A 26,269-nucleotide genomic window follows, 5' to 3' on the forward strand; every position below is an offset into this window, starting at 1 on the left:
TGAGGGATCTGGCCCGAGAAGACCCTCGGAGGCCTCTCCTGCGGCCCCGCGCCCACGCTCAGACCTCTCTGCGGGCCCGCCGGGGCCACGAGGCGGACAGCGTCGGAGGAGTAGCCCGGGCAGACCTTGACCTGGACTCCGACCCGGACCAGGGCTGGGAGGGAGAGGCGGGGCGGGAGGCGGGATGGCGCATGCGCCCGGCGCGGCTCAGCCCAGCCCCCAGGCCGCCGCGGCCCTTGACCTTGCCCCTGCCACGCTCCGCGCACGCGCAGGCCGCACAGGCCGTGGCTGGGCCCATGGCGTCCGAGCGGCTCCCGAACCGGCCGGCCTGCCTCCTCGTGGCCAGCGGCGCCGCCGAAGGTGAGACTCGAGAGGGCGGGGCGGGCGGGGCCGGGGGCCGTCTGCCGCGAGTGCTTCCGCCCGGGCCGAACCTCTGTGGAGACGAGAACCGGGGATGACGGCCCGCCGCGGGTCTGGTCAGTACGCCGGGCCGCCGCCCTGGGGGAGCCGGGGAGGCGGGGCGGCGAGGGCAGTGGTGTCTCCTCCCCGCACCCTCTCCGCTGCCCGCCGGCCCGGCACACGGCCCGGAGGACGAGGGTTGGGGAGGGGCGAGTCCGGTGGGCTCGCGGGCGCCGTGGCTGGTGGGGCCCGGTTCTCCGCCAAGGCCTCCGGGTGCTCAGGGTCAGCAGGGGAGGAACGAGCCGGTGAGGGTGGCTGGCGCACTTCCTGGGTCCTCCCCTTGCTGCCTCCATCGCAGAGGAGTGATGAGCCCAAAGTCGAATGGCGGGGAGGTGGAGAACCAGGGTTGGGACCCAGGATCCGACTCTGGAGTCTGTCCCCGTCTTGACTTCTGTAGCTGCCCAAGTGGGCGAGGGAGTGAGGACCGCGGGTCATGGGGTCACAGTGTGCTGAGCCCCAGGGCCCCTGAGCTGTCCCCAGAATGAGGGATGGAGGAACTGAGGGACGCCCCCCGCCCCCGCATGGGGAGTTCAAGGGTGAGCTATCGAGAGTGGGGTTCAGTCCTGAAGACGTAGGTGGCTGGTCGGAGTGGGGTAAGGGTGAGGAGGGGCCGCACCGGCTTGGCTGTGCCACGGGGAAGGGGTGCTGAGGACATGGGGTGGGACACAGCTCTGACAAGGCTCCTGCGCTCTGTGGGCAGGACGAGCGGGCCCTCCAGAGTCCCTTCAGGGGACCCTGGGGCGGGGCAGGTCGGGGTGGGAGGGCTGGAGGAACTGGGCAGAGCTGGGGAGACCATCTTTGCCCTATTTGTGGACTCTTTACGATGAATGTGTATTAATTTGTAAGAGTGAATAAAGGTGAAGGCGAGGTTTCGGGATTGGGTCCCTCGATTAAATAAAGGTGGAGGGATGCAGATCAAGTCCCTTTAGAAGCAGGCGTCTCTGGTGGGGGCCTCAGCTCCCAGCAGCCGGGAGCCTTCGGACTGGGCATGCGCAGAAGAGGCTGCACGCAGCCCCGGGGCCGGGACGGTAGGCAGGACCCGGGAACTCGGTGAGAAAAGGAGCCAGCGTCCCCCGGCCTGTGCAGAGGAGACCAGACGCACCGTGCTTCCTGCTGACACCTGCTGCGGCCCCACCTCCACGGGCACAGGCCTCGCTCACTGCTGCTGCTCTGTGGCTGCCTTCGGGGGTGGGGCTGGTGCTCAGCCCGTGTGGTTCGGTGCGTAGACAAGCAGAGTGTCAGGGAACCTCATGCGTGGGTTTGCCTTCTGGAAAGGACTTTAGTGGTCAGGCTGGGGAGACAGCCCCCCGAGGGGGGCCGGGGGGCTAGGGCTGCTACCCCAGCCATGTGAGGGGTGGGCCCCGGGGGGAGGTGGGGCTAGGGGCTGCTCCCCAGAGTGGTCCGGGGCCGGGAGGAGCCCTGCACCCACCGGGCCGCATCTCCTCGCAGGCGTGTCGGCCCAGTCCTTCCTCCACTGCTTCACACTGGCCAGCGCCGCCTTCAATCTGCAGGTGGCCACCCCCGGGGTAAGTCCAGCCACCCTTTTCTCCAGGAGAGCGTTTCACGCCCCGGGAGGAGCCGGGAGCCAGCTTGGGCTGAGGGCCCAGGACCCCAGTGGCACCATCTAGTTCTCTTCCCCATTTTCTGAGACCTTTGGTCACGTGTGAGTGAGGGTGGCCCAGACCTGCCATTGGGAGGACTTCTCGGCCCTCGATAGTGTGGAACTCAGGGTCACAGAAGTGACCCATCAGGTGTTTCTCACTGCACTAAGGGTCACCCCTGAGGTGGGTAGGACACTTGCTTCCACTTTATAAGCAGGAGACTGAGGCCACCCAGGGGCAGGAGGGGGTTCGGTGTGGCGAGGCTTGCCGAGGGGCTGGGCGGTCGGGTCCCTTTGTCCCGAGGGACTGCTGTCAGTCCCAGCCCTTGTCAGCATTTTCTTGAGCCAATAGCGGGGCGTCTCATGCTGGGCTCCTGCAGGGGAAGACCATGGACTTCGTGGACGTGAACGAGAGCAACGCGCGCTGGGTGCAGGACTTCCGCCTCAAGGCCTACGCCAGCCCCGCCAAGCTCGAGTCCATCGATGGTGCGGGGCCTTGGGGGTCTGGGTGGGGGGGTGGTTCCAGCTGGGGTCATGGCCCCAAAGTGCTCGCTCACTCTGTTCCTGGAGCATCCGGGGGCTTGTCACGAAGCACTGTGGCCATCCAGGGCCGTGTCCGGTCCTGCGTCCTGTGGCCAGAGTTCTCCAGCTCGGTCTGGGGGAGGGAGTTGGCAGGCACACAGAGGTGGTTTGTGGGCCTCGGGAGCCTTAGCCCACATGGGGATAAGTGACACAATCCTTGTGACACGGTGGCTGGCAGGAGCAGAGAGGAGCTGGGCTGGTGGCCGTGTAGGGCCTGGTCCCAGCTGGCGACCTCGCCGCCTGTGACTGACGGGGCTGTGGTCTCCTGCCAGGTGCCCGGTACCACGCCCTCCTGATTCCCAGCTGTCCTGGGGCTCTGGCTGACCTGGCCAGCAGTGGGTCCCTGGCTCGCATCCTGCAGCACTTCCGCTCCGAGAGCAGTAGGTGGCCCCCGGGACTGGGGTTGGGGCGTGTACGCAGATTCGCTGGGAGTGGGGCTCCACCTACAGGGAGGAGAGGCGGGGAGATGCCCAGTGAGGGGCGTGGGAGGTGATGGCCATGGACTGCGGGGTTCAGGTTTTGTTGCTGGAGATGCCAGGCCATTTCAGGAGCCAGATAGGGTAGGTGTGAAGAGCCATGATTCTGACCAGTGAGCAGACAAGTTTAGTCAGCATGTGTACACACACACACACACACACACACACACACACACACACACATTCGGGAGGGGCATCCCTTCCCCACGCCTCCTTCCCCGACTTTGTGCGCATCAGGCCGCTGCCCCTGTGGTCCCTCTGCCCGGCTCCCGCGGGGGCTCATGGCTGGGGACGCTTACCCCCCCAGACGGGCAGGCAGGATGCTGGCTTTGTTCCCGGTGGGCTTTGGGCTCGGAGGCCGGTGGGGTGGGGCGGCTGGGAGGACTTCTGCTCTGTGGAGACATGGCGCACTGCCCTGGCCTGGCATTGGCGGTGATGGGCAAGTCGCTGCGATGGGGCTGGGATGCTCGTTAGGGCCCAACAGGCAAACCCAGGGGCTCCACACAGCGTCCTTTGTTCGTGGGAATGGGGCCTCCTCTCCCCAGGCAGCGATTGTCTGAGCCGCCTCGGCCGTGGGAACTCACTCATGCCAGGCTGCCCTGAGAGGGAGGCTCGGAGCCAGGGGCCTGCGGGGCAAGAGGAGGGCCGGGGCGCCTCCCCCTGCTGCATTCGGAGGCGGGGGGCTCCCAGGCGGGCTGCCCCGCGGTGCCTAGAGGCCAAGTCGGGGCCTGGAGCCGGGCGGGTGGTTCTGCGGGGCAGAGGGTGGCAGCGCTCCGGTGTGACAGGTGCACCTGGCACCCGCCTTCCTCCTTGTTGTACCTGTTTCTTGGCCACGAGGACGGCTTCAGGGGATCTGGGCTCTAAACAAATCCTAGTTCTGAGTTGTGTCTGGGGAGGGGAGCCAGGGGAGTGGGCGTGTTGGCAGGGGCCTGGGCGGCTTCCAGCGTCTCACGCTGGCCTTGACCCTGCTTCCAGAGCCCATCTGTGCTGTGGGCCACGGCGTTGCCGCCCTCTGCTGTGCCACCAATGAGGACAGTTCCTGGGTGTTCCAAGGCTACAGCGTCACGGGGGTGAGTGCGCTGCAGGGGTGCTGGGCTGTGGACGGGGATGGAAGATGTGCACACGCATCTGAGAGCAGGGGGACTGGCTGGGGGCCTGCTGGGGGGCCCAGGGTCCCCTCCGGTGGTGGCAGCAGTCGTTTGCCCAGATGGGGCTCTTGGTTACCAGCACGGGGCAGGGGGTGGGGAGCAGGGGTCCTTCGGGGCCTTGTTTCGTGCCTGTTGAGTGTGTCACTCCTTTCGGGTCCAGGAAGCGGTGCCGCCACTTGGGCAGAGGGCCTGGCTGGACGTGGAGCCAGAGTCCGGGTCCTGGGGCAGGTCTGGGGGGGTCTGCCCGGCGAGGACTGAGGCCTAGGCGCGGGGGCTGCACGGGGCCGGCCTGGCCGGTGGCTGGGAGAGGACAGGAGGAGAGGGGCAGGGGCTCTCCTCTGGGGGGGACCTCAGTCACCACCCCTCGCGTGGCTCTGTGCTCGACCTCCAGCCCTGCTGCTCGTTGAAGGGCTCTGCCCTGAGGTCACCTGCCCGGCTCATTCTGGTCACCCGTGTGCCCCGATGCTGGGCGAGGCGGTGACAGGCAGCTTCCGCCCCACGGTGGCCTTGTCACCTCAGGCCACCCCACGGCGGGAGAGCCTCAGCCCCAGCCCCTGCTGCGGGCCCCTCCACCCTCAGCAGCCCCCACGTGGCGGGCGTGGCCCCCTGAGCCTGGGTGCCCTTCCCCCGCAGCCTTCCGTGTACGAGCTCGTCCGGGCGCCCGGCTTCGCCCACCTGCCCCTGGTTGTGGAGGACTTCGTGAAGGACGCGGGGGCCTGCTTCAGTGGTGAGTGGGGGCCCTGGCCAGGCCCGCCTGCTGGGGCTGAGTGTCCCAAGGACCTGGGGGGCCAGCCCTTGACCACGAGTCCCCGGCCCGGGAGGGCAGGTGCGGGAGCGTCTCGGGAGCCGGCCCAGCACGCGGCCTGAGGCCTGGGCCCCCGGGGGTCTCCTGCAGCCAGCGAGCCCGACGCCGTGCACGTGGTGCTGGACCGCCACCTGGTCACTGGCCAGAACGCCGGCTCCACCGTCCCGGCCGTGCAGAACCTGCTCTTCCTCTGCAGCAGCCGGTGAGGGGCTTGGCCTGGGTGGCGGGTGGGACGCTGCCTTGTGACCGGCCCCTTTGCCTTGACCCGGCCTCCGTCCCACAGGAAGTGAGGTGGCCCTGAGCTGAGCCCGCCAGCGGATGCCGCCACCTCCAGATGTCCCGGGTGTCCCCAGAGGCATCTGGACTCTCAGGCCTCCGGGGACCCCGCCTCCACGACACCCCGGCCTGGCTTGCTGGGGGCTCTGAGAATCCTCCCTGAGGGGTGAAGGCTCTGGGGGAGGGGCTGAGCCCCCAGCCCTGCAGAGTCTCCTCAGGGAGGGGTGGGGAGCGCCAAGGGGCCCGCTGGCGGCCGGCTGGTCCTGGAGCATTCTGAGTGCCCCACAGAGGGTCAGCTGTGGGTCCGGGCTGGGGTCTTGGCTCCCCTGCCCGTCCCTGTTCACCCTGGCGGGGGGAGCAGAGGCTGAGCCCTCCTGGAAGCTGGGTGCCTGCCGGCTGGGATCCCAGGGTCCCGCTTCTGTGCTGAGGCTCCTCCCAGGCCTCCCTGCGGGCTCCCCAGGCCTTTGGGCGCTGGGGGGGGGGCTGGGTGGGGAGGGCCCCGCTGGCTGGTGCTGAAGAACCTGCTCTCACCCTAACCCTTGCCTAGTGCACGGTTTCAAACGTGATGGCGACCCCATGTTAAGGCCGGGATGGACCTTGGGGTGGTTGCTGCAGTGTCACCGCGTCCCTTCTGATGGTGAGAGAAACACTTAATTGTGGACACAACACACGGCCCTGCCCAGGTGGCCTCGGGTCCTGACGGCCGAGCCTGGTTTTGCAGCTGCTCTGCCTGTTTCAAGGTGGACGTGACGGAGCCGAGTTCCACTTGGAAGGAGGCCTTGAGTGTGGCTGGCTGGGCTGGGTTGGCAGGGGCGGCGACAGTCCTGGGGATGCCAGGTGGCTGTCCGGCCAGCCGAGTCCCAGTGCAGCCTGGTCGCGCTCCAGCTTCCCCAGGGCACCTGTCCTGGCCTGCGGCCCTCGGCTGGGGCCTCCTGGAGCTGCTCTGGCCCCGTGTGTGTCACCATCCTTGTCTCAGCCTGACTAGCTCTGCCGCATCCAACCCCTCAGAACAAAGGAGGAGGAAGCGGGGTGCCCCGAGTCGGAGGCGATGCTCCCCGTGCCAGGGCCCCTGCCGCCTGCTGGCCTGCTGTGTGCACACGTGGGGCCTGGGCAGCCCCATCGGTCATCCCGTGTTTGCAGTCCTCACATCACGGAGTCACGGACATCTCTGGACAAAAAGCTTTTTTCAAATGATGACGCCTTCTGACTGTGCAGACCAAGACCCAGGCGGGCTCTGCGGGGGCCCCTCCACAGCCCTGCTCCCTGGTGGCTGGTGCTCTCTGAGTCTGCCCCACTGGCTGCTCCTGGGTATGCCAGGTCCAGGGCACTGGGGTGGCCACTGGGTGGGTGCAGGTGCCTGTGCCCCCGGGGGTTCCCCACATGCCCGGGGTGTTTAAAATAGACCCTGAGGTTTATCCAAGAGAAAGAAAGACCCTACAACTCCACAAAAACAATGCGTGAACATCCGTGGTGTTTTTCGCGATAAGTTGTAGCTTCCATAAAAGGAGCATTCTTACTACTGAACAATATTAATGTCCATGTGGTGGACCCTTGGAAACGTCATGCTCAGCAAAGGAAACCAGACAGATATGAAAAATCCAAAAATTCAGAGCGGATCAGTCATTTGTGGCTGGGAATGGGGGCAGATCGGGGGACAAGCATGTTCTAAGGTGCTGGCTACACAGGGTTGTACCTGTGAGCAGGTGGGCTTCATGTCTGTCACTGGCATCCACGGTCTCCATCCTGAGGCCCCAGGCCAGGCAAGATGGTGAGCTGAGACCTCCACGTCCTCCTAGGACACAGCCCTTTGATCAGCTCAGGGGGAGGGGGCTGCAGGAAGCCTTAGCCCCCTGACCCGACCTGGCCAGGCAGCTGGGGGGCTGGGGGCGAGAAGCCCTGCCCACCTCAGCAGGTCCCTGTGCTGTGGCACCCACCCCCACCGAACCCAAGACCACCCCCTCAGCACCAGGATGGGTGGGGCAGCCTGGGCAGGCTAGGTGGCCTGAGGGGTGTGGCCCAGGGTGGCGCCTGTCCCCTGAGCCCTGCCTGCTCAGCACTGCCCCTGCCTTTGGGGAGGGTGGCAGCTGCAGAACCACAAGCCCCAGCCACCTGCTCCAACCCCAGCAGACGGGGGTTCTGGGAGCGCCACTCACTTGCAGGGAGCCATGGGGAACAAGCCCGGCCCGGCAGGGGTGGGGGGCACAGGGGCTCCCCGTTGACCCTCAGCCAGACCCAGGGCAGTGTCCCACAGGCCTGTCCTGACACCTGGCTCCACTGGCGCAGACCTGGAGGGCCAGCCGGGGCCCCTTCCACCCACCTCGTGCCCCCAGGCAGTCTCACCCAGACCCTGCGTCATTGTCCCGTCCCCCCCCCCCCCCCCCGCCAGCTTCACTGATCCAGGAACAGAGGCTGGTCCCAGGGGAGAGGAAGGGGCTGCCCTGTGGACCACCCATCACCGCCCCCCACCAACCCCTTCCCAGTGCAGCACACCTGTCGCTTGAAAAGTCCAGAGGGTGCAAGTAAAGTGTCTTCACAAGCTGTGCCCTGCCTCTGCTCGGGGTTTGAGGATTGGAAGCCCTGCTCAGCGCACGCTATGCTACGCTGTCCCCACAAGGTGGCGCCATCGCCCCACAGGAACCCAGGGCCTGTGGAAGGTCCCGGCTGTGCCTCCGCCCCAGGGCAGCGCGGAGAGGCTCAGGGGCACGGGGGCCGTCCCGACAGCAGGAGGCGCTGACGCAGAGGCTCCTCTCTGCGGGCCCGGCCCCCCGCACAGCTCCAGACGGCCCCTGGCACCCTCCCACCCAACTCCGCAAGCACAGCCTGCAAGCCCCGGGGCCGTCGGGCTCCAGACACAGAGGAAGTGCTCAGGCAGCTCCCCGCCTTCTGTGTCAAGGCTCCCAGAAGCAGGTGAGGGGCTGTCACCCCTGCCTGGAGGCCCCCAGGGGGGCTCTTGACCCAACCCTGCCTCCATCAGGCCAGGCTGCAGCCGGCGGAGGGGAAAGGAGGCACACACGGGAACGAAAAGTGACGCCTTTAATGCGCTGAGCAGAATTTTACATAAAATCGGAAATCTGTGATTCATCCCCGCTCCGATTAGTAAAAAAATCCAAGATTCGTCGCAATGCATGTGCAATTAGGCCCCAATTCAAAGTCGGCGGCATATCTGCGGTCCAGCCTCAGGTGCCAAGCTATTTTCCGTTCTCCGCGCTGAACATTCGTTCCTAGAGACGGGCGACGGGCGGTGTGTGACCCGGTGTGCCGTCCCCTCCCCGTCCCCCTCCCCTCCCCGCCCCCGCCAGGCCCCCCCCCCACCCCGACCGTAACCCTGGTAACCCTGGGCTCTCACCGTCAGCATCCGCTCCAGCTTCACAGCGTCCGCAGCGAACCTGCGGATCCCGTCTGAGAGCTTCTCCACGGCCATGCGGTCCTCGTTGTGCAGCCAGCGGAAGGCCTTCTCGTCCAGGTGGACCTTCTCCAGGTCACTGGCCTGGGCTGGGGGAGGGCACGCGCCGGGGCCTTGGGCTCAGAGCCGCCCTAAGGCCCCTGCCTGGCGCCACCCCCACGGCAGGTGGGCTGGACAGCAGGTGAGTGCAGGCTGGCCCTGCGGCTCTAGGCTCCACACCCTCAGGTGACGGAGGCACCGGTGTCCCCATGGGGGCCTTGAGCGGGGCGGGGGGGCTTCTTACCTGCCTTGACCGAGAGCGTGGGCGCCAGCTTGCTGTGGTCCTTGAGCAGCTCCCCCAGGAGCTGGGGTGAGATGGTGAGGAAGTCGCAGCCTGCCAGGGCCTTGATCTCGCCCGTGTTGCGGAAGGAGGCGCCCATGACGACGGTCTCGTAGCCGAACTTCTTGTAATAGTTGTAGATCTTGGTGACGCTCTTCACTCCTGGGGGGACATGCCCGGAGCTGCCACGCCCGCCGCCGGGAGCTGACGGCGCGGCACTCCTCCGCCCCCGCCTCCGAGTGCTACTCACCGGGGTCCTCCAGGGGCTCAAAGGACTTCTTGTCCGTGTTGGCCACGTGCCAGTCGAGGATGCGGCCCACGAAGGGGGAGATGAGTGTCACCCCCGCCTCGGCGCAGGCCACGGCCTGGGCGAAGGAGAAGAGCAGCGTCATGTTGCAGTGGACGCCGTGCTGCTCCTCCAGCTGCCTGTGGGGGGGGGAGGGCGGCATGAGCAGCGGGCACACAGCGAGAAACGCTCACGATTCAGCAACTGAAAAGGCAGGAACAGGGTCGCCCCACCCTCGTTAAGAACAACTCTGGGGGCTTCCCTGGTGGTGCAGTGGTTAAGAATCCGCCTGCCAACGGAAGGGACACGGGTTCGAGCCCTGGTCTGGGAAGATCCCACATGCCGCGGAGCAACTAAGCCCGTGTGCCACAACTACTGAGCCCGCGTGCCACAACTACTGAAGCTCATGAGCCTAGAGCCTGTGCTTGTCTACAAGAGAAGCCACCGCAATGAGAAGCCCGTGCACCACAAAAAAGAGTAGCCCCCGCTCGCCACAACCAGAGACAGCCCACGCGCAACTAAGGCCCAATTCAGCCAAAAATAAATAAAATAATTCAAAAACAAAACAAACGAAAAACCCTCCAAAAAACTCTGGAGGAACTTCCCTGGTGGTCCAGTGGGTAAGACTCCACGCTCTCAATGCAGGGGGCCCAGGTTCGATCCCTGGTTGGGAAACTAGATCCTGCACGCATGCTTCAACTAAGAAGTCCGCAGGCCTCAACAAAGACCCAGAATAGCCAAAAATAAATAAATAGATATTTAAAAACAAAAATGTGTGGAGTTGAAATTAGTTCGTTTTACTAAAAAAAAAAAACAACTCTGGAACATTCACCAGGGCTCTCTCTGGCTAGTGAGTTGTGGGTGACCAGAACTTCCTTCATCAAACCGGCAATTCAAAACAGGGACAAAGGCGAGAGGTTCCCTGAGAGCCACAGACCCGGTCCCTCACCTCGTCACAGAATCAGCTCCGACTGCAGCGCCATCCTGCCTCGGTCCCACCCAGAGCCCGCGGCCTCCCGGTCCCACTGCTCCCCCTCGCCCTTCTGGGCCACCCTGCAGAAAGTCAGTCACCCACGTGACGTCCTGGGGTCGACCGTGAGAACAGGGCCCCGGCCCCACTCTGCAACAGCTGTGTCCCTGTCCCAACGGACAGCTTCAGAGGCACTTCTGCTGCCTGGCCGCAGGAAGGTGGTCACGAAGTGCAGCTGAGGGGGCACAGGGCAGCCTCGATGGCCGACACCATGACCACAGCACCAGCAACTCCGCCCTCCAGTGTGTGCCCACCAGAGACGGCACCAAAGCTCGAGCACACGTGCTCACAGCAGCACTACCCTCGACAGCGCCAAAGGCAGGACAACCACACGTCCCTTGAAGGATGGACTCAGAAAATGCAGTGTATACACACGAGCGAACAAAAGTTTTAAGAGGAATGCAGCCCCAACACACGCACGGCACATGTGAACCTTGAACACATGCCCAGCAAGGGAAGCCAGACACAAAGGCCACGTACTGCGCGATTCCATCACGTGGAAGAGTCCAGAACAGGCGCGTCCAGAGGCAGAAGGTTGCAGGAGTGGAACAGATAACACAGGGACCCCGCTGGTGCACAAGGGGCGCTCCCAGGACAGCCGAGCATGGCCCTGCGGGGGGTGGGGGGGCGGGGGGGAGCGGCGCCAGAGCAGCTCCCTGTCTGCACCTGCTTCTACCTCCTCTGCCCTGAGCACGGCTGCTGGGAAACGACTTATGTTCGACAACGTGTGGCATCGCACGGGGCCTGCTCCCCGAGGCCCACCCGGGACGGGCAGAGTCCCCACCAGCTCCCTCCTCACGGGGACACTTACTTTCCAGCCTGGATTCCTTCCCAGGTGGACGACAGCTTTATCAGAATCCGGTCCTTGCTGATCCCAGCCTCCTTGTACAGGTCGATGAGGCGCTGGGCGCGGGCCACCATAGCATCCTTATCGAAGGAGAGCCTGCGGGGGCAGGGCCGTGACAGGGGCACCCGGCAGCCAGCCACGGGGTGCGTGGCGTGCCCGGCTCGGAGCAGCTTAGCAGGACTGATATTCGAGCAGGGGCCGGAGGCAAGCAGCTCACGGGGATCAGCGGCCACGGCAGCACCTGGGCGCCACGTGGGGAGCCACGGACTGAAAAGCAGCTGCTGCCCTCGGCCCACGTCACCTGTCAGCCCTGCGTCCTTACCTTGCATCCACTTCTGTGGATACGCGGCCTGGAATTTTCTTCAGTATTTCTGCTCCAAACAGCACAAAAAGTTTATCAGTAGCATTTGTAATCTGTTCCTCTTGTGATCTGAAATTCCAGGGAAAAAATTAGGTTAGAAGCTTGTTAGATTTAAATGCACAGGATTCTACAAAACAAATTCTGTTATTCATTTCCCAAATTCTTTTCCCTCCATCTTTTTTCTTAAAATAATTTTTTTTAGTTGTGGCAAAACACACATAGCATAAAACTTACCATCTTAACCTTTTTTTTTTTTAACTTTGGCCATGCCACACAGCTTGCAGGATCTCAGTTCCCCAACCAGGGACTGAACCTGGGCCACGGCAGTGAGACTGCAGGGTCCTAACCACTAGGCCACCAGGGAACTCCCCCCATCTTAACCATTTTTTTTTTTTTAAATGAGATTTGTTGGGTTTTTTTTTTTTTAAATTAATTTATTTATTTTTTGGCTGTGTTGGGTCTCTGTTGCTGTGCACCGGCTTTCTCTAGTTGTGGCGAGCGGGGGCTACTCTTCGTTGCGGTGTGTGGGCTTCTCATTGCAGTGGCTTCTCCTGTTGCGGAGCACGGGCTCTAGGCGTGCGGGCTCAGTAGTTGTGGCTTGCAGGCTCTAGAGCGCAGGCTCAGTAGTTGTGGCTCACGGGCTTAGTGGCTCCACGGCATGTGGGATCTTCCAGGACCAGGGCTTGAACCCGTGTCCCCTGCACTGGCAGGCGGATTCTCAACCACTGTGCCACCAGGGAAGCCCTATCTTAACCATTTTTAAGTGACTAGTTAGGGGCATACTGTGGTGCAACCATCCCTGCCTTCCATTCTCCACGTTTTCATCCTCCCAAACTGAACCCCTTCATCTTTGGGGACTTGAACAAAACAGTCTTTCCAACCTCTTTGAAGCTACCTGGGCAGATGAGTAAGGTACATGATGCTGTTCCAAAACGGACCAGAAAGATCTCCAGCCCGCGTGTCACGGGCTGGACACGGGAGCAGGGCCAGTCTGGTGATCACTAAGGGCACCAACTTGTCACCAATTCCAGGAATACCAAGAAGGGACAGGGAAGCAGCCAGGATGGGCAGGGGGGGCAGGGGGTGGCACATGGTGGGGGCAGGGTGGCCCAGTGCACGGAGCAGCCGTCACACACACACCTGCACACCGCCTGACCTCAGCACACAGGAGCGCCAGAAAGGGACAGGCCAGCCCAGCGTGGCTCCTGCCAGGGGCCACTGACCCCTGCAGGCTCACTCTCAGCTGGGCAGTATCGCCCGGATGAAAACTTAAAATGACATCCAGCAAAGGCCAATCTGCGGAGAGGAGAGCCAGTCTGTGGTCGCTGGCAGACGCTCCAGGGAACCTTCTAGGAGGTGCAGAGGCTCCAGGACTGGGTTGTGACTGTGGCTGCACCACCGCATAAACTGACCAGAATGAATCGGACAGTGCACTTAATGAATCTCACTCCAGCAGAACTGCTAAAACATAACAAAACGCCAGAAAGCAGGTCCACGGTCGCCAGGGCTGGGGAGACTGACTGCAAAAGCGGGGAGGGACTTCTGGGGTGGTGTCTACACGTTCCTGCAAATAAAACTCAACGAACTGTACACGCACAATGGGTATTGCCTGCTACGTGTAAATAACACGTCGGCTATTTCTTTCCTGACAAAAAGAAACAGGAAAGCAGACAGCATTCCCTCCCTGAGTCTAAGACACCTGACAACTAAACTCAGGGAGGGAGGGAAGCGACCAGACCAGCTGAGGGCTGCTGCCCGGACCCGCACTCACCCGCCCAGCCTCCGGCCGTGGGCAACGGCCTCCTCCACCAGCTCCTGGTAGGCGGGCATCTGTGCCGCGGCTAGGATCAGGGACGGGTTGGTGGTGGCATCCTGGGGCTTGTACTCGTCGATGGCTAGGGAAATAATTGTGGAAAGCGGGGAAGTAAGTGGAGTGCTCGCTTCCAGCCAGCAACCCGAGCCAACCCCTGTAAGCCCTAAACATGTAAACAGAGTCCAGCATGTCTTCTGAGCCAGGGTGTGGCCGCACTTCACACGGAAGGCTGGCCAAGAAGCAGCTGCGTGCACAGTGAGAAAGCGACAAGAGACTAAAGCCAGGGAGCAGATGTGCCGAGGGCCCAGGGCCGCCCAGCGCCGGAGCAAGAAGGGAGGTGGCCGCCCGACAGTGTGGGCACCCAGGTCTGTATTCTCCTTTAACACACTAGCACCTTCTTGGTAACCAGGCCAGGAAGTCCAAGGAGTCTTGCGGCCCAGGCTCACGGGGTAGCACAGAGCTCAGGTTCACCAACCTCAGCTTCCAGGATTAGCTGGTTCACTAAGCTGATTGGGCAAGTTAGAATTGTCAGAGTATCCTCTGATGACAAAACTACAGAGATGGAGAACGGGAACAGGGAAGGGGGGCGGCTCTCAGGGCCGAGGGAGGTCTCTGTGGCCGGGGAACAGCCGTGTCCTACCTGTCCTGGTGGCTACAAGAACCTATGCACTATAAAACCGCCACAGAGCATGCCCCCTCCTCTGTGCAGGTGGAAACCGGTGGACACGGAGCCGGCCTGAAGCCTGTTCACGGTGTCATGCTAGTGCCAAGTTCCTGCTTCTGATGTCACACCACGGCCACACAAAACGTCACCACTGGGGGACAATGGGTGAAGGATTCATGGGACTCTATGGGCTCATTTTGCAACTTCCTAAAAGTCTATAATTATTTCAAAATGACAAGTTAAGAAAAAGTACTCTGGAGCAGAACTTACACAGATGTGTTAAAACCCAGAGTAATGCACTGAAACTGGTGCCTTTCATCATATAAAATTATACCTTGATAAAGCTGACTTTTAGCAAAATTAAAAACAAAACCAGAGAGAGGATTAACCAAGATGGCGGAGTAGAAGGACGTGCTCTCACTCCCTCTTGCGAGAGCACCAGAATCACAACTGGCTGCTGGACAATCATTGACAGGAAGACCCTGGACTTCACCAAGGAGGATACCCCACGTCCAAGGACAGAGGAGAAGCCACAGTGAGACGGTAGGAGGGGCGCAATCAGAGTAAAATCAAATCCCATAACTGCTGGGTGGGTGACTCACAGACTGGCGAACACTTATACCACAGAAGTCCACCCACTGGAGTGAAGGTTCTGAGCCCCACGTCAGGCTTCCCAACCTGGGGGTCCGGCAACGGGAGGAGGAATTCCTAGAGAATCAGACTTTGAAGCCTAGTGGGAATTGATTCCAGGACTTTGACAGGACTGGGGGAAACAGAGACCCCACTCTTGGAGGGCACACACAAAGTAATGTGTGCATCGGGACCCAGGGGAAGGAGCAGTGACCCTGGGGGAGACTGAACCAGACCTACCTGCTGGTGTTGGGGGGTCTCCTGCAGAGGCGAGTGGTGGCTCTGTTTTACCGTGGGGATAAGGACACTGGCAGCAGAGGTTCTGGGAAGTTCTCCTTGGCGTGAGCCCTCCCAGAGTCTGCCATTAACCCCACCAAAGAGCACGGGTAGGCTCCAGTGTTGGGTTGCCTCAGGCAAAACAACCAACAGGGAGGGAACCCAGCCCCACCCATCAACAGTCAAGTGGATTAAGGTTTTACTGAGCTCTGACGCCACAGCAACAGGGAGGGAACCCAGCCCCACCCATCAACAGTCAAGTGGATTAAGGTTTTACTGAGCTCTGACCGCCACAGCAACAGTCAGCTCTACCCACCACCAGAGCCTCCCATCAAGCCTCTTAGATAGCCTCAACCACCAGAGGGCAGACAGCAGAAGCAAGAAAAACTACAATCCTGCAGCCTGTGGACCAAAAACCACAGTTACAGAAAGATAGAGAAGATGAAAAGGCAGAGGGCTATGTACCAGATGAAGGAACAAGAAAAAACCCCAGAAAAACAACTAAACGAAGTGGAGATAGGCAACCTTCCAGAAAAAGAATTCAGAATAATGATAGTGAAGATGATCCAGGACCTCGGAATAAGAATGGAGGCAAAGATTGAGAAGATGCAAGAAATGATTAACAAAGACCTAGAAGAATTAAAGAACAAACAAACAGAGATGACCAATACAATAACTGAAATGAAAACTACACTAGAAGGAATCAATAGCAGAATAACTGAGGCAGAAGAACGGATAAGTGACCTGGAAGACAGAATGGTGGAATTCACTGCTGCGGAACAGACTAAAGAAAAAAGAATGAAAAGAAATGAAGGCAGCCTAAGAGACCTCTGGGACAACATTAAACACAACAACATTCGCATTATAGGGGTCCCAGAAGGAGAAGAGAGAGAGAAAGGACCAGAGAAAATATTTGAAGAGATTATAGTCGAAAACTTCCCTAACATGGGAAAGGAAATAGCCGCCCAAGTCCAGGAAGCGCAGAGAGTCCCATACAGGATAAACCCAAGGAGAAACACGCCGAGACACATAGTAATCAAACTGGCAAAAATTAAAGACAAAGAAAAATTATTGAAAGCAGCAAGGGAAAAACGACAAATAACATACAAGGGAACTCCCATAAGGTTAACAGCTGATTTCTCAGCAGAAACTCTGCAAGCCAGAAGGGAGTGGCATGATATACTTAAAGTGATGAAAGGGAAGAACCTACAACCAAGATTACTCTACCCGGCAAGGATCTCATTTAGATTTGATGGAGAAATCAAAAGCTTTACAGACAAGCAAAAGCTAAGAGAATTCAGCACCACCAAACCAGCTCTACAACAAATGCTAAAGGAACTTCTCTAAGTGGGAAACACAAGAGAAGAAAAGGACCTACAAAAACAAACCCAAAACAATTAAGAAAATGGTCATAGGAACATACATATCGATAATTACCTTAAACGTGAATGGATTAAATGCCCCAACCAAAAGACATAGACTGGCTGAATGGATACAAAAACAAGACCCATATATATGCTGTCTACAAGAGACCCACTTTAGACCTAGGGACACATACAGACTGAAAGTGAGGGGATGGAAAAAGATATTCCATGCAAATGGAAATCAAAAGAAAGCTGGAGTAGCAATACTCATATCAGATAAAATAGACTTTACAATAAAGAATGTTACAAGAGACAAGGAAGGACACTACATAATGATCCAGGGATCAATCCAAGAAGAAGATACAACAATTATAAATATATATGCACCCAACATAAGAGCACCTCAATACATAAGGCAACTGCTAACAGCTATAAAAGAGGAAATCGACAGTAACACAATAATAGTGGGGGACTTTAACACCTCACTTACACCAATGGACAGATCATCCAAAATGAAAATAAATAAGGAAACAGAAGCTTTAAATGACACAATAGACCAGATAGATTTAATTGATATATATAGGACATTCCATCCAAAAACAGCAGATTACACGTTCTTCTCAAGTGCGCACGGAACATTCTCCAGGATAGATCACATCTTGGGTCACAAATCAAGCCTCAGTAAATTTAAGAAAATTGAAATCATATCAAGCATCTTTTCTGACCACAACGCTATGAGATTAGAAATGAATTACAGGGAAAAAAATGTAAAAAAGACAAACCATGGAGGCTAAACAATACGTTACTAAATAACCAAGAGATCACTGAAGAAATCAAAGAGGAAATAAAAATATACCTAGAGACAAATGACAATGAAAACACGACGACCCAAAACCTATGGGATGCAGCAAAAGCAGTTCTAAGAGGGAAGTTTATAGCTATACAAGCCTACCTAAAGAAACAAGAAAAATCTCAAGTAAACAATCTAACCTTACACCTAAAGAAACTAGAGAAAGAAGAACAAACAAAACCCAAAGTCAGCAGAAGGAAAGAAATCATAAAGATCAGAGCAGAAATAAATGAAATAGAAACAAAGAAAACAATAGCAAAGATCAATAAAACTAAAAGTTGGTTCTTTGAGAAGATAAACAAAATTGATAAGCCATTAGCCAGACTCATCAAGAAAAAGAGGGAGAGGACTCAAATCAATAAAATCAGAAATGAAAAAGGAGAAGTTACAACAGACACCGCAGAAATACAAAGCATCCTAAGAGACTACTACAAGCAACTCTATGCCAATAAAATGGACGACCTGGAAGAAATGGACAAATTCTTAGAAAGGTATAAACTTCCAAGACTGAATCAGGAAGAAACAGAAAATATCAACAAACCAATCACAAGTAATGAAATTGAAACTGTGATTAAAAATCTTCCAACAAACAAAAGTCCAGGACCAGATGGCTACACAGGTGAATTCTATCAAACATTTAGAGAAGAGCTAACACCCATCCTTCTCAAACTCTTCCAAAAAATTGCAGAGGAAGGAACACTCCCAAACTCATTCTATGAGGCCACCATCACCCTGATACCAAAACCAGACAAAGACACTACAAAAAAAAAAAATTACAGACCAATATCACTGATGAATATAGACGCAAAAATCCTCAACAAAATACTAGCAAACAGAATCCAACAATACATTAAAAGGATCATACGCCACAATCAAGTGGGATTTATCCCAGGGATGCAAGGATTCTTCAATATACGCAAATCAATCAATGTGATACACCATATTAACAAATTGAGGAATAAAAACCATATGATCATCTCAATAGATGCAGAAAAAGCTTTTGACAAAATTCAACACCCATTTCTGATAAAAACTCTCCAGAAAGTGGGCATAGAGGGAACCTACCTCAACATAATAAAGGCCATATATGACAAACCCACAGCAAACATCATTCTCAATGGTGAAAAACTGAAAGCATTTCCTCTAAGATCAGGAACGAGACAAGGATGTCCACTCTCACCACTATTATTCAACATACTTCTGGAAGTCCTAGCCACGGCAATCAGAAAAGAAAAAGAAATAAAAGGAATACAAATTGGAAAAGAAGAAGTAAAACTGTCACTGTTTGCGGATGACATGATACTATACATAGAGAATCCTAAAACTGCCACCAGAAAACTGCTAGAGCTAATTAATGAATATGGTAAAGTTGCAGGATACAAAATTAATGCACAGAAATCTCTTGCATTCCTATACACTAATGATGAAAAATCTGAAAGAGAAATTATGGAAACACTCCCATTTACCATTGCAACAAAAAGAATAAAATACCTAGGAATAAACCTACCTAGGGAGACAAAAGACCTGTATGCAGAAAACTATAAGACACTGATGAAAGAAATTAAAGATGATACCAACAGATGGAGAGATATACCATGTTCTTGGATTGGAAGAATCAACATTGTGAAAATGACTATACTACCCAAAGCAATCTACAGATTCAATGCGATCCCTATCAAATTACCAATGGCATTTTTTACGGAGCTAGAACAAATCATCTTAAAATTTGTATGGAGACACAAAAGACCCCGAATAGCCAAAGCAGTCTTGAGGGAAAAAAATGGAGCTGGAGGAATCAGACTCCCTGACTTCAGACTATACTACAAAGCTACAGTAATCAAGACAATATGGTACTGGCACAAAAACAGAAACATAGATCAGTGGAACAAGATAGAAAGCCCAGAGATTAACCCACGCACCTATGGTCAACTAATCTATGACAAAGGAGGCAAAGATATACAATGGAGAAAAGACAGTCTCTTCAATAAGTGGTGCTGGGAAAACTGGACAGCTACATGTAAAAGAATGAAATTAGAATACTCCCTAACACCATACACAAAAATAAACTCAAAATGGATTAGAGACCTAAATATAAGACTGGACACTATAAAACTCTTAGAGGAAAACATAGGAAGAACACTCTTTGACATAAATCACAGCAAGATCTTTTTTGATCCACCTCCTAGAGTAATGGAAATAAAAACAAAAATAAACAAGTGGGACCTAATGAAACTTCAAAGCTTTTGCACAGCAAAGGAAACCATAAACAAGACGAAAAGACAACCCTCAGAATGGGAGAAAATATTTGCAAATGAATCAACGGACAAAGGATTAATCTCCAAAATATATAAACAGCTCATTCAGCTCAATATCAAAGAAACAAACACCCCAATCCAAAAATGGGCAGAAGACCTAAATAGACATTTCTCCAAAGAAGACATACAGACGGCCAGAAGCAGATGAAAAGATGCTCAACATCACTAATTATTAGAGAAATGCAAATCAAAACTACAATGAGGTATCACCTCACTCCTGTTAGAATGGGCATCATCAGAAAATCTACAAACAACAAATGCTGGAGAGGGTGTGGAGAAAAGGGAAACCTCTTGCACTGTTGGTGGGAATGTAAATTGATACAGCCACTATGGAGAACAATATGGAGGTTCCTTAAAAAACTAAAAATAGAATTACCATATGACCCAGCAATCCCACTACTGGGCATATACCCAGAGAAAACCGTAATTCAAAAAGACACATGCACCCGAATGTTCATTGCAGCACTATTTACAATAGCCAGGTCATGGAAGCAACCTAAATGCCCATCAACAGACGAATGGATAAAGAAGATGTGGCACATATATACAATGGAATATTACTCAGCCATAAAAAGGAACGAAATTGAGTCATTTGTTGAGACGTGGATGGATCTAGAGACTGTCATACAGAGTGAAGTAAGTCAGAAAGAGAAAAACAAATATCGTATATTAATGCATGTATGTGGAACCTAGAAAAATGGTACAGATGAGCCAGTTTGCAGGGCAGAAGTTGAGACACAGATGTAGAGAATGGACATATGGACACAAAGGGGGGAAAACTGCGGTGAGGTGGGGATGGTGGTGTGCTGAATTGGGCGATTGGGATTGACATGTATACACTGATGTGTATAAAATTGATGCCTAATAAGAACCTGCAGTATAAAAAAACAAACAAAACAACTAATACTAAACTTTCATTGGGTTATTTGTATGGAAATATGTTAATATAAATGTTTCAGACATTACATGAAATTTCTAAAAATCTTATATTTGTATTTGTATGGAAATATGTTAATATAAATGTTTCAGACATTACATGAAATTTCTAAAAATCTTATATGTTCTGGTATAATGTTATAAGTAATAATCCTAGTTATTACTTTAAAATGTATATCTCAGAAATAACTAATTTTCTTGTCAACTGCATTATTATGAACTTTCATCAAATCTTTAACCGTGGTCATTTTTAAGTCTTTTGTCATTTACAGACAGTTCTGGGTGTACTCTGATGATTTTGCAAATATGTTCCTATAAAAGGGTTTCATCTTCAAGAAATTCATGGAAAAGACTCTGACAAGTACAGGTTTCTGGTAACTGACTGTACTGCTGAACTGAATGAATAAGCATTTTCAGAACTCTAATGAAAAACTGATGAACTCATAAAAGTGCTAACAAAAGATCAAGATGAAAAAAAAATTAATTACATGGGACTGAGTGAACTGATGAGGATGAGTATAATTTTTGTGACTTTCTGTCTGAATTAAAAAAAAAAAAAAAAAAAATTCCACAAGGACTCAGAGGCAAAGAATATACAAATCAATTTTCACTGCAAAGTAAAGGAGCTGTTACAGTGGAGGATTACTGGACTGAATGTCAATACTATGACATAGTATGAGTGTGTTTCATGTTTGGTAATTGCAATCATTGTTGCTTTTGTTGTGGTCATCCATGTACAATGCTTGGTGTCAGTCGATTTATCTCTTGTAAAAATAAAATACAGTGTGTGTGTGTGAAAAATAAATAAATAAATAAATAAATAAAGTCAAAAAAAAAAAAAGAAAAAAAAAAAAAGAAATTCATGGAAAAGACTCTGACAAGTACAGGTTTCTGGTAACTGACTGTACTGCTGAACTGAATGAATAAGCATTTTCAGAACTCTAATGAAAAACTGATGAACTCATAAAAGTGCTAACAAAAGATCAAGATGAAAAAAAAATTAATTACATGGGACTGAGTGAACTGATGAGGATGAGTATAATTTTTGTGACTTTCTGTCTGAATTTAAAAAAAAAAAAAATCCCACAAGGACTCAGAGGCAAAGAATATACAAATCAATTTTCACTGCAAAGTAAAGGAGCTGTTACAGTGGAGGATTACTGGACTGAATGTCAATATTATGACATAGTATGAGTGTGTTTCATGTTTGGTAATTGCAATCATTGTTGTTTTTGTTGTGGTCATCCATGTACAATGCTTGGTGTCAGTCTATTTATCTCTTGTAAAAATAAAATACAGTGTGTGTGTGTGTGAAAAAAAAAAAAAAAAAAATTAAATGAGATAACCTGCCTAAAGCACTTAGGATGGTGCCTGGTGCACAGTGAGGGCTGTGCCTAGCAAGGAAGAGAGGGGCTGGTGGATTGAGACCAGGGAAAGTGGGTGTTGCCCAGCGCCTTACTTGCTGTTTCTTACATGCTGAACTCACAAAGTAAGTATATTTTTAATAGTAGTTTTAGAATTCTTGTTTATAGACATGATTAAAAAAAGATGATAGAACTCTCAAAAAAAAACAAAAAACAAACAAACAAAACAAAACCAAGGGGGCTTCCCTGTTGGCGCAGTGGTTAAGAATCTGCCTGCCAATGCAGGGGACACGGGTTTGAGCCCTGGTCCGGGAAGATCCCACATGCCGTGGAGCAACTAAGCCTGTGCGCCATAACTACTGGGCCTGCGCTCTAGAGCCGGTGAGCCACAACTACTGAGCCCGTGTGCCACAACTACTGAAGCCTGCGCGCCTAGAGCCCGTGCTCTGCAATAGGAGAAGCCACCGCGATGAGAAGCCTGTGCACCGCAACCAAGAGTAGCCCCCGCTCACCGCAAGTAGAGAAAGACCGCGTGCAGCAACGAAGACCCAACGCAGCCAAAAATAAATTTATTTAAAACACAAACAAACAAAACCAAGACCTATCTGGGGTCAACAGATGGACTTCAGACTCCACGGACCCTTACACTGAACACAAAACCGGGTGTGGGGCATCATTCTGGGAAGAGCATCCACAGCTTTGATTGTATTTTCAAAGAGGCCCACGACTCCCCGAAGGTAAGAACCTTCAGTTCATAAAGTGACCACAAACCGAATTTACAGGGGCTTCCCTGGTGGTCCAGTGGTTAAGACTCTGTACTTCCAATGTAGGAGGCCGTGGGTTCGATCCCTGGTCGGGGAACTAAGATCCCACATGCCAGGCGACACGGCCAAAAAATAAAAATAAAACCAAAAAACCCACAAATTTACAACTATGTAAGATTTATGGATATACATTATCAACAAATGTATTTTTTAATAAAGTTCTTAACATTCACTTAGAAATCTTTTTTTTTTTAAATTAATTAACTAATTTATTTTTGGCTGTGTTGGGTCTTTGTTGCGGTGTGCGGGCTTCTCATTGCGGTGGCTTCTCTTGTTGCGGAGCACGGGCTCTAGGCGCGCAGGCTCAGTAGTTGTGGCGTAGGGACTTAGTTGCTCCGCAGCACGTGGGATCTTCCCGGACCAGAGCTCAAACCCGTGTCCCCTGCACTGGCAGGCGGATTCTTAACCACTGCACCACCAGGGAAGCCCTCACTTAGAAATCTTAAATGTCAGCACTTGGGTTTAGATATTTCTAAAAAGAAAGAGGGAAAAAAAAAAAAAAAAGCAAGCATTCCTCAGGACCCCTCCCGCCTTGTTGGCCCTACACTGACAGAAGGTGTAACAAGACCAGCCATCCTGCGGCTGCTGCCTGGTGAGACCCGACAGGAAACAATACAGACCAGGGCTTTGTCAACTCACAAAAATGGGAAATATTCCATGCTAAGAAGGTGCAGAAATACATGCAGCCACTTTTCCAGCACCCTCTATCCTAGTGATGTCATTGCCAGAGGCCTGGATCAGGGAGGCAGGGAGGGGGTAGAAAGAAGACCGTGGCCTCCTGGGTGAGCAGGAGCTGGAATCTCCCAGGGCCCCCAGCTCTGACCAGGCGGGGACCTTCTGGCAGATGGTTTAAAGTACAGGTTGGACTCAAGCCGATCACTGTTTCCAGCTTTTATACTGAAGCAGCTAAACATGCTTACTCACTCTCCTAGGCTCTGCTAGATAAAGACTTACTCTTACCAAAGAGGAATTAAAGCCTGTTTCTCAAGTCACCATGAGAAAGCAGAAAAGAGAGGAAGTCCTTTCCGTACTGTGTGCCCCACAGCACTCATACCCAGAGAATTTCATGATTTTCCTGAAAATCTTAATTGTTCACAGCCTAACAGAATGGAGGTTCACCTAGTCTGTGTTTCCACTGCAGAGGGAGGAAAAGCTAAGTCCCCCAGCTGCCTCCAAGGAACATGATTCAAAGTCAGGAAAATCTAAATCTGGGACAAGCTTTGCTTTCCTCGGCGCATGGGGTTTTATCCCCGCAGCTCCTTGGCCCAACGTGGTGAAAGTCTAACTGGCCCGCACCCGGCCGCAGGCACCAGCGTGCTCAGCTGTCCCCTGGGTAGGGGTGGAAAGTGTGTGCAACACGAGGTTTCAAAAGCAGGTTCTGGGCCCAGAACTAACTTCGCAGTTTCTGGGCCCAGAACTAACTCATGTTCCTGCTCAGCGGTCAACATTCGCGCAACAAAACTACCCCGTGTAACCACAAACGGTCCGCAGCTCCAAGGCGGACCTGGAGTCTCTCCCCAAATCAAAGCATTTGGACACTGTTCCCTGACGCACTGGCGGCTCACGGCGGGCTCCCGAGAGCTACCAGCAGCGCGGAGGGGACGGCGGCCCCGGGCCGAAGGCGAAGGGGGGCCGAGCATGGGCGCCGAGGGCGGGGAGCGAGGGAGAAGGCGGGCGGGAAACGCGGGGGCGGAGAGCGAAGAGGGGTCGGGGCACCGGGAACAGGGGGCCGGGGGCGGGGGACGAAAGAGAAGGGGTACCGGGAATGGGGGGGGCGAAGGAGGGAGCCGGGGTGAAGAGGGCGGGAGGCGAGGGAGAAGGGAGCGGAGGGACCGGGTAAGAGGCGCCGAGGCGAACCGGGGCCGACTTCGCGGCCAGGGAGGCCTGGTGGCCCGGCCCGCCCCCGTCCCTCACTTGCACGCTCGCGCCCCCTGCACCTCGCCCCGCCGCCCCTCACCCCGGGGCCGGCCGGCGCTCGGCGCGCACGAAGCCCCTCTCTTGGAGCTCGGGGCCAGCGCAGCCTCACCGTGAAAGTCGCCCGTGTCGGCCACCACGGTGGTGAACTGCTTGAGCTGGTCCAGCGCGCTCTCCATCCTCTGCCGCTTTACCGGGGACCCGGACATGGCGAGCGGCGGCGGGAGCGGACGGCCCACAATGCCCCGCGGGCCCTGCCCGCGTGCGCGGCCAATCCAAGCGCGGCGCGGGAGGGCGGGCCTGCGCGCCGGCGCCCGGGCGAGGCCCCGCCCCCGAGACGGCGCCCCGCCCCCCGGAGCAGTACCTGATCTGTGCGGCTGAGGTCTCCCGGGAGATGCGCCTCTGGGGCGGTGCCTCCGGAGAGATACGCCCCCCCGGGGCGATGTGTCCCCAGGGCGGCGCCCCCGGAGCGACGAGTCCCGCCGGGAGAAGCGTCCCGGAGACGGTGCCCCGCCCCCGGGGCGGTGCCCTCAGAGCGTTGGTTTCCCCCGGAGGGATGCGGCCCCCCGCAGCTGTGACCCTGAAGTGATGCCCCCTTCCAGTGATTCACCCCTCCAGTGATGCGCCCCTCGGGGCAGTGATACCCGGAGTGATGCGCCCTCCTGGAGCGGTGCCCCCCCTGGAGCGAAGCACCCCCTGGGCGGTGCCCCCCCGCCCCCCGCGAGGAGTTAAGGCTGAGGGTTAAGCGGAGTCACAGGGAGAGCTAGACGCCCCAGACCCTGCATCTGGGCCACGGCCTTCGGGGACCAGGAAAAGGGCCGCTGGGGGTGTGGGCCTGGGTCTGGGTTGCCCCCCCCTGTTTCCCAGCCCTCCTGAGGCCTGGGGCGCGGAGGGTGCACGCCCTCCCCTCAGGCCTGGCTGCTCCTCCAAGCCCTCCTAGGTCAAACTGGGCCTGGTGTCTGGGGAGGGGCTGGGAGAGGTGAGGTGGCCTGAAATCAGGGCCTGTGGTTTCATTTTCTCCTGCAGATCCAGAGCCCCAGGATGGGCCTTTGATTCTGGGAACCCACATATGGGAATCTGCCCCAGAGAAGTAGTACTAAGTTCAGAAGTGTGAAATAAAATTCACGTTTTATGGCAAGACAAGAAAAATTTAAACATGAAAAATTTTCTCTGCCCTTTGGCCCCCTCTCTCCCCCCACCGTGCATTGTGTATCCGCATTATGCATGGACCATCCTCCCCTATAGGCAGAAATACCTGCTCAGGGACTTACCTGGTGGCGCAGTGGTTAAGAATCCGCCTGCCAATGCAGGGGACACGGGTTCGAGCCCTGGTCTGGGAAGATCCCACATGCCGCAGAGCAACTAAGCCCGTGCACCACAACTACTGAGCCTGCGCTCTAGAGCCCACGAGCTACAACTACTGAGCTTGCGTGTCACAACTACTGAAGCCTGTGTGCCTAGAGCCCGTGCTCCACATCAAGAGAAGCCACCGCAATGAGAAGCCCGCACATCACAACGAAGAGTAGCCCCTGCTCTCTGCAACTAGAGAAAGCCCACGTGCAGCAACGAAGACTCAACACAGCCAAGAACAAACAAACAAACAAATAAATAAAAAGAATCCACCTGCCAATGCAGGGGACACCGGGTTCGATCCCTGGTCCGGGAGGACCGACATGCCTCGGAGCAACTAAGCCCATGAGCCACAACTACTGAGCCCGTGTGCCACA

The 26,269-nt window shown here is 54.9% G+C and overlaps 2 protein-coding genes across 6 annotated transcripts; one reads left to right on the plus strand and one right to left on the minus strand.

The window, feature by feature from the left end:
• The first annotated feature begins 250 nt into the window (after positions 1 to 250).
• GATD1 (glutamine amidotransferase class 1 domain containing 1) lies at positions 251 to 6,955 on the plus strand. 4 transcript variants are annotated; one of them, XM_059932395.1, is made up of 8 exons: positions 251 to 360; positions 1,909 to 1,985; positions 2,440 to 2,545; positions 2,914 to 3,021; positions 4,093 to 4,187; positions 4,899 to 4,992; positions 5,161 to 5,272; positions 5,354 to 6,955. In XM_059932395.1, exons 1-8 carry the CDS (start codon positions 297 to 299, stop codon positions 5,358 to 5,360), a joined length of 663 nt encoding a protein of 220 aa, XP_059788378.1. In that variant the 5' UTR covers positions 251 to 296; the 3' UTR covers positions 5,361 to 6,955. The 4 variants fall into 4 exon arrangements, with proteins under 4 accessions (XP_059788378.1, XP_059788380.1, XP_059788379.1 ...); XM_059932397.1 differs by lacking the exon at positions 2,914 to 3,021; XM_059932396.1 differs by lacking the exon at positions 5,354 to 6,955 and having other exon boundaries at positions 5,161 to 5,276.
• Positions 6,956 to 8,362: 1,407 nt separating this feature from the next.
• Positions 8,363 to 24,809, minus strand: TALDO1 (transaldolase 1). 2 transcript variants are annotated; one of them, XM_059932394.1, is made up of 8 exons: positions 24,655 to 24,797; positions 13,364 to 13,487; positions 11,554 to 11,661; positions 11,196 to 11,327; positions 9,319 to 9,494; positions 9,033 to 9,230; positions 8,693 to 8,838; positions 8,363 to 8,567 (listed from the first exon to the last, which is right to left on the minus strand). In XM_059932394.1, the coding sequence occupies exons 1-8, from the start codon at positions 24,749 to 24,751 to the stop codon at positions 8,535 to 8,537; spliced, it is 1,014 nt and encodes a 337-aa protein (XP_059788377.1). In that variant the 5' UTR covers positions 24,752 to 24,797; the 3' UTR covers positions 8,363 to 8,534. The 2 variants fall into 2 exon arrangements, with proteins under 2 accessions (XP_059788377.1, XP_059788376.1); XM_059932393.1 differs by lacking the exons at positions 8,363 to 8,567; positions 8,693 to 8,838; positions 9,033 to 9,230; positions 9,319 to 9,494 and adding an exon at positions 10,495 to 11,083 and having other exon boundaries at positions 24,655 to 24,809.
• Between the last annotated feature and the right edge of the window lie 1,460 nt (positions 24,810 to 26,269).

This window comes from Balaenoptera ricei, chromosome 8 (assembly GCF_028023285.1).
Source record: "Balaenoptera ricei isolate mBalRic1 chromosome 8, mBalRic1.hap2, whole genome shotgun sequence".
NCBI lineage: Eukaryota > Metazoa > Chordata > Mammalia > Artiodactyla > Balaenopteridae > Balaenoptera > Balaenoptera ricei.